Below are 6,827 nucleotides of genomic sequence, written 5' to 3' on the forward strand. Positions count from 1 at the left end.
ATTGTAGGACGCTGCTCTGTTTTGCATTCAAAGGGTTGAGACGGACAGTGGTGTCCATTTTGTCTGAGTGGAAATTTCCACTTGGGTTTGCTCCTTGGCAAATTTAGCAAGTTAGTTTGAGTTGATCTAATGGTCTAAACCATTAGATCAACTCAATAAGCCCAGAGTTCAACCGACTTGCAAACCAATGGACCAACTCATTTAAGCCCAGAGTTCGACCGACTTTCGAACCACATACTTGCTGGCGAAAGCACATTGTCACAATGACGTGATCAAGGTACCATCTCTGCCAGGTAAATATGCCGATGCATGGCTATTTTCCACCCCACTTCGAAAAAGAACAAATATTATTTGTGGGATCTTTAGAGGTAATGTTCATTGCTAATTATTCATGTGACTTGGAATCTTTATGTACCCTTTGACGAAAGGCGTTATATATTTTTGAATTTCCCGTTAAATTGAGTTTTGCAGATACGTTACAACTATCGCGTTGTTGCACAATAAGTATCAATATGGGTTGAATATGCTGGCTTGCGCTTGACAATGAGGCATAATACATGACGTCATAGTCTCGCAAAATCTCGTTAAGACACACGAGCGTTAGCCTGACGAAATTGCACCCCTAGCGACCTTGTAGGACCATGCAGCTATGACGTACGCCCCTAGCGACCTTGTAGAACCATGCAGCTTTGACGTACTTCGCACCCTGCTTCGCACCATGTACATAACAACCAAGGACGTTATATGTCCTTGTGACAACCAAATACTTCTTTAAACAAACTTTGTGGCCGGATTGGCACTCTTATCTAGCGCTCTGTGTGGCTTGTTTGCAAATAGATTAGTGACTTATTAAGTGACTGGTGTAGACAAATAGTGGAAAAAACGGGTCGCGATGTCCGGCTAAAAAAAAAAACTCCCGGGCGAAAAGTTGAACAATACAGATGCCAGTGAAATAGTTCGGTTGTTACTGTTCAGAAATTAGACACATTTTACCATAGTGAAAAACTTTGTTCCAACACAAAAGAAAGACCCACCATGTAAATTTTGTGTTGGAACAAAGTTTAAACTTTTTCACTATGGAGTTTACCAACACAGATGAGCTTTCACTCGGACATATCATATGTCACACCGTTTCTATAGATAAAACAACGCAAGCAAATAAAACTCCATGGTTGTAAATCTTCCCTGGCAAATTGTTTTCCACCGTGATTTGGAAGACTTCGACCTGTGGACTTGAAAAATGGACTTGGCAAACAAATATCACGTGGTCCTCAGATGAGCCGGTGCAAAGGACGGTTCCATTAAATTAGAGGTGTCACATTTATTTTTTCTCTCTCTTATAGTCCAAAATCTAACAGTGTTTTTGGGAAAAGCGGACAACAGTGGTGAAGCAATCTTTAGATTACTGTAAATAGTTGTTATAGACCTTACGAAACTCGCTGTACTTGTGTCAACAAAGATTTCTGATTATAATTCTATATGCAAAGTGCTTAGACAAACATTATTCTGTTTCTGTCCGCCCTCTTCTGGACGTGCCACGTCACTTGTTGACCGAAAGTCATTGAATAGTTGAGTATTAACTGAAACTGTGAGAAAAGAAGGCTGCTTTTCACAAAGTGGGTTTAAATATGTCTGAGCGCAAGATCAACTCTAGAGACGGGCCAGCCAGGGGAGGCCGTGGGAGGGGGAGGGGGAGAGGTACCCAAGGGGGTGGTCAGGGTGGGGCCGGTACCCCTGGGGCTGAGACAAACCCTCAGTTCACCACAGATCAAGTCGTGGCTATGGTAAAAGCTTTGTCTGCTTCCCAGCCTTCTCTTGAAGCTGCAATTGAAGCGGAAGAGCAGTTTGAAGAAGAAGAAGAAGACACCAAGAAGGATGGAGGTAAAGGTAGAAAGCAATCAAAACAAGAGAAAGAGTCCCCAACAAAAGTAGGAGCAAAAGAGGGAAGAGTCATTCGAGAATTGGTCTCCATTCTGTTTGACAAATCCGATGAGATGTCGATTGTCAAGCTGCAGCAAGAGGCCAGGAAAATCTCCCAGCGCCAAGAGTACCAGGATCCGGGGAAACTGGCCAGTTTCCTGCAAAAGCACGACTTCTTTCAGACCAGGTACGATGGAGTATTAAAATGGCCAGGTCACGTTCTTCCTACGATTGTCGTACAATTGGGGGTATTTTGGGAATAGTCGTATAGATGTCCTACAGAATTCAGATTGTCTTGTATTTGATACCTTATTTATTAGGTCTTTGTCTGTCGCAGATCTGTCACAGCCTGTCCGAAACTTTCTTCGACACGACAATTGTATGACCTATTAGACAAATGTGACCAAGACATTCTTTTGTCAATCTGGACTACATGTATTTGTTTTGATCAAGAAAGCTTTATGTTATGCAGTGTTATAGTCTAGATACATGTTGCAACTAAGCGGCATCTGAGAAAGAATTTGTAAAATCGTTTAAAAAGAGCCATGTCTGCTTGGTTTCGGTCGAAAACATTGTCGATTTCACCATATGACCAAAAAAAATACAGTAATGATATCAATATAGTCAGTAAGAGAAACTCTAGGTGTTGGAACAATTATCTTATTTATTATTTTAATTTCTATTGTGTGTGCAATTGTTTGTGGACAAAGGTTGAACAAAGATGGCGTCATGTTGGTCAAAGTCAAGCGTGACGTCACCCTGTGTGGGAAGTACACCGCATCGGCATGTAAAGAAGATGGTTGCCCACACTTCCACCTGTGCCGTAACTACGCGTCAGGACAGGGCTGTTCTCACGGGCTCAGTTGCAGGTTTTCTCACAACATGAAGGATGACCACAACATCATTGTGCTACAGGTATATGACGGTGTTAAAAAGGGTAACATGATGCACCGGTAGACATGTACAACATATCGATATTTGCGTAATACTTATTCAATGATACAAATCCTCAGATTTATCATGTCTAGTATGTCATCATTATATAGAGCTGTATGAAACATTCGTGTTTTGAATGATTTTCTTTACATATTTTCTATCTATACATATTTTCTATTTTCTATGTGTGTTTTTTTTACCTTTGTGAGAATGGATATATTGTTTTCGGTTTGCTTGGTTGTCTTGGCTTGTGTGTAAGCTTGGTTGAAAATGGTGTAAGCTGATCTGGCCCGGGTCCAAAGTTGTTGCTGCAGGCTTGGCCCTGGTCTTAAGTTCCGCATGACGGTAGGAAAATTCTGAGACAACAAAATTAGCGACAAATTCGCAATAATGAATAAAACAAGACATTCACAAATATATATTTTTCACGAGGGTAAGGGATATTCGATTTCTTGTTGTTCTTTTTTTATTTCTTCCTCAAAATCTTGTTCCATTGTCAGGAAAATTTCTTGGATGGCTTGGCAGAAGCACAGGTTCTCTCCATGATCACTCAACCGGGGAAATCTAAAGGAGGCTCCAAACCCGCGAAGAAACCCAAGAAGAAGGATGAGGGGACACCGTCTACCAAGGAGGTCGTTGCTTCTACCGACGCCCCTCCACCAATGACACGGGAACAAGAGTTAAAACGTCTGCCGCGCGTGTGTCACTTCTACAGCAGCGAGGGCAAGACCTGCAAAAACGGCACGGCGTGCACTGCGGGCCTTCACGTCTGTAACTTCTATCTCACCGGAAGTTGCAGCCGCAAACCGTGCCAACTGTCGCACAACATCTTCGAACCTCAGGCGAAAGAGTTGCTGCAGAAGAGCGGGCTCATGGGCAAGCCTGGAAAGTACATCGTCGGCCTGTACAAGGAGAAACTCGAGGCTCAGAAGAAGAAAGAGGAAAAGAAAGAGGAGAAGAAGGAAGAGTTGAAGGAAGAGGATCAGAAGAAGGAAGAGAAGAAGAAGAAAGAGGAAAAGAAAAGGAAAGAGAAGAAGAAGAAGCAAGCCCCAGCGACAGAGGAAAGCAAGAGTGACACCGGGTGAGTAACGTACTTGTTATAGTCATCCCTGACGGAGGACACCTCAGACTATCCGCTAATTTAGATCCACTGCTCAACACAGATAGCTTTATTGCACAACAATTGTACGGGGTACAAAGTATGGCATCTACATAACTACAGTTCTATAACTTAACGCTTATCAAACTAATACAGAAGTTGTAGTATGGGATAAGTTTCTTACAGTCATTGGTGGCTTTTACAATCATTGGAGGAGTTTCTAATGTCTATGTCATGATGTATTTGAATTTGCACTTCAGGTACACATCACGTATCTGTGACCTGCATAAAGTGACGTCATAGAAGTGATGGATTTATCCTAATTGTTGTATAGTCTAAGCTTAAGGTAAACCCCCTTTTTTATGTCGGAAGATCTACTTTTGATACTGTCTGTTATATCAACGCTTTCATGCAATAGCTACATCAATATCCCCGAAATATTCCTTAAAACATGCTGTAGTATGAAGATAAAAAAGATTTATTATTCAATGCTATTAGATTGCCTGAATCAACGCCCTTGCCTGAACCCGAACCTTCAACCGAGTCGATGCACGATGACGTCACGACCATACCGGAGCACTGGGGACTAATGGGAAGACCTCAGGTACGGGAGCTCCATTCTGATTGGACATTGGATATATAAGTTCTGATACATTATTTATGATCTTCTTTGAAACCCTAGGCCCTTATACCAAAGACACTTACGGTACGTATGAAAGTCTCGAATGCTATTATAGTATATAAGTACATTTGATCCTAAGCTTACAGTTTGTATAAAACGATGCAGCAGTACACAGACCAATGCCATGGTTAAGTTCTTCTTACACGTCTGTATGTCTTCTATAGGGTAGTTTCGTACCACTCGAAGATGACTTTGTGCTAGTAGAGGTTCCCCAGAGTGGTCCGGAGATCGGAGACATTTGGTCGGCCTTCTACCGGACACTGGGCAACACGAAGGTTTACTCGATCAAGCGAGTGCAGAACTTCTATCTGTGGGATCTGTATTGCAAGTAAGTATTTGTATATTATGTGTCCCCAAGCAAAGGTTTCAGTCGTCAGGATTTCTTACAGCTGTCTCCGGTCACTGCTATCCTCTCAGATCGACTCTTCGAATTCTGCTTGGAGAATAACATAAAATATGGTATTTCTCTACAACGCTCACTAACAAGCTTTCTATCGACCCCCTGATCCTTCTCATGTTGCAATTTTCCGAAGCCTGTGCCACGTGACCTTGGCGTAGGTGTAACGTCAGCAACGGGTCCAAGGAGCCCGGCAGTTGGTGTCGGCCCCCGTCTAGGTAAAGGGATGATCGATGAATCCTAAGTGCACTACGTTTTCCCTATTCGAGTAATAACTCATAAAGTGAATGTCCTTCATTCACCTATCAATATGTATAGGGCATCGTTGGTCCGTTAGCCCTTGGGCCACACAGGCACTGGGTACATCATAGTGTTGTATGTTTAACTGTTCAACTACCAAAACTGCAGATCGGCATAGCCCGGGCCAAACTCTCGCCCACTTGACATTGCACTGATCTAAGATTCTAAGATCTTCTAAGAGTTAAGGATCTAAAACTTGGTTGATCAGTGGATTGATGTTGGTGTCTTCTGCAGGAAAAAGATCCAGATGAAGAGGCAGAACAACAACGAGCTCCCGAGGGAACTCCGTCTCTTCCACGGCACCAATCAGGAGGCGGTCTCCCCCATCTGCCGTCAGAACTTCGACTGGCGGCTGAGCGGGAACAACGTCGGGCAGCTCTTCGGCCAAGGGAGCTACTTCACCGCCAATGCAAGTTTCGCGGCCGCGTATTCTCAGCCTAGCTATCCGAGCGGTCACCGTTACATGTTCTTGGCAAAGGTCCTTGTTGGACAGTATGCTAAGGGAGATAGGTCTTGCTGTAGACCCCCGCCCTTGAATGAGGCCGACCCATACGGACAAGGCTACGACAGCTGTGTTGATGATGTCAACAATCCTAATGTTTTTGTTGTTTTCGAGTCCAGCCAGTGCTATCCAGAATATCTCATCGAATATTCATACTAAGAACAAAGTAAGCACAGCTGACGTTATAAAAAGAAATGGACTTATTGTGATGCAATACGTGATAACAATACTTGTCTAGATTATAGTCGAACTCACTTGACAGAGTTTAGAGTCTATAAACTTAAAGTTTTAATCCATGAGACAAAGCAATAAACGAGCCGAGGTGTATGGTAATGGTAATGGTAAAATTGAATAATGAATTCATTGTTTGGTATGCGGAAGGCTTTAATTTTAACAAATATGACAAGGGGTGGATATACCTTTGTTATGATTAAATCCGTGATTTGTGAATTTGTTCTTGGTTCTCTGTCCCACAGTAAGGGTAATTGTAGTTTTAATGCCAGTGTATTTTCAATATATTATGTAGTTTTGAGATTTGTACATATCATCACTTTGAATTCATCTATTTTGTTAACAATTGACATTGAATAAACGGGTGGAAATCAAGTACGTAGTGTTTATTTTACAATAGAATTGAAAGGAAATGCATTGTTTTACCCTCAATAAAATAAGATAAAACTTTTTCCCTTATAGAAACGTCATCATACTTAGCTTCATAATTTTGCCAAACTTCAGAAAATGGCGTTTCAGTGGGTCAGGATTTCGAAATCTCCCCGACCTCCCTTGTGACGCATTGCGCCTTCTGTGCTCGACATGGTAAAATGTGTTGGTTGGCGTCATCTCAAAAACTTAAGCCGGAACCCCTGGCATGGGCATCTTAGCAGATACAGCAGTATGGATCAGTATGCCCTCAAGCTTAGCTTTGTCTGTCAGCGAAATTTCCCCCTCAACCGTGATGCCAGGAAATAGCGTTTCCATGCCATATTTGTGC

At 42.4% G+C, this 6,827-nt stretch overlaps 1 protein-coding gene across 1 annotated transcript; it reads left to right on the forward strand.

Annotated features, from left to right (window-relative positions):
- The first annotated feature begins 1,280 nt into the window (after positions 1-1,280).
- LOC118405080 lies at positions 1,281-6,442 on the forward strand. The gene is made up of 6 exons (XM_035804480.1): positions 1,281-2,107; positions 2,631-2,835; positions 3,357-3,937; positions 4,454-4,559; positions 4,802-4,965; positions 5,569-6,442. Exons 1-6 carry the CDS (start codon positions 1,629-1,631, stop codon positions 5,993-5,995), a joined length of 1,962 nt encoding a protein of 653 aa, XP_035660373.1. The 5' UTR covers positions 1,281-1,628; the 3' UTR covers positions 5,996-6,442.
- The last annotated feature ends 385 nt before the right edge of the window (positions 6,443-6,827 follow it).

The sequence above is a fragment of the Branchiostoma floridae genome, chromosome 17, assembly GCF_000003815.2.
Source record: "Branchiostoma floridae strain S238N-H82 chromosome 17, Bfl_VNyyK, whole genome shotgun sequence".
In the NCBI taxonomy this organism is placed as follows: Eukaryota; Metazoa; Chordata; class Leptocardii; order Amphioxiformes; family Branchiostomatidae; genus Branchiostoma; species Branchiostoma floridae.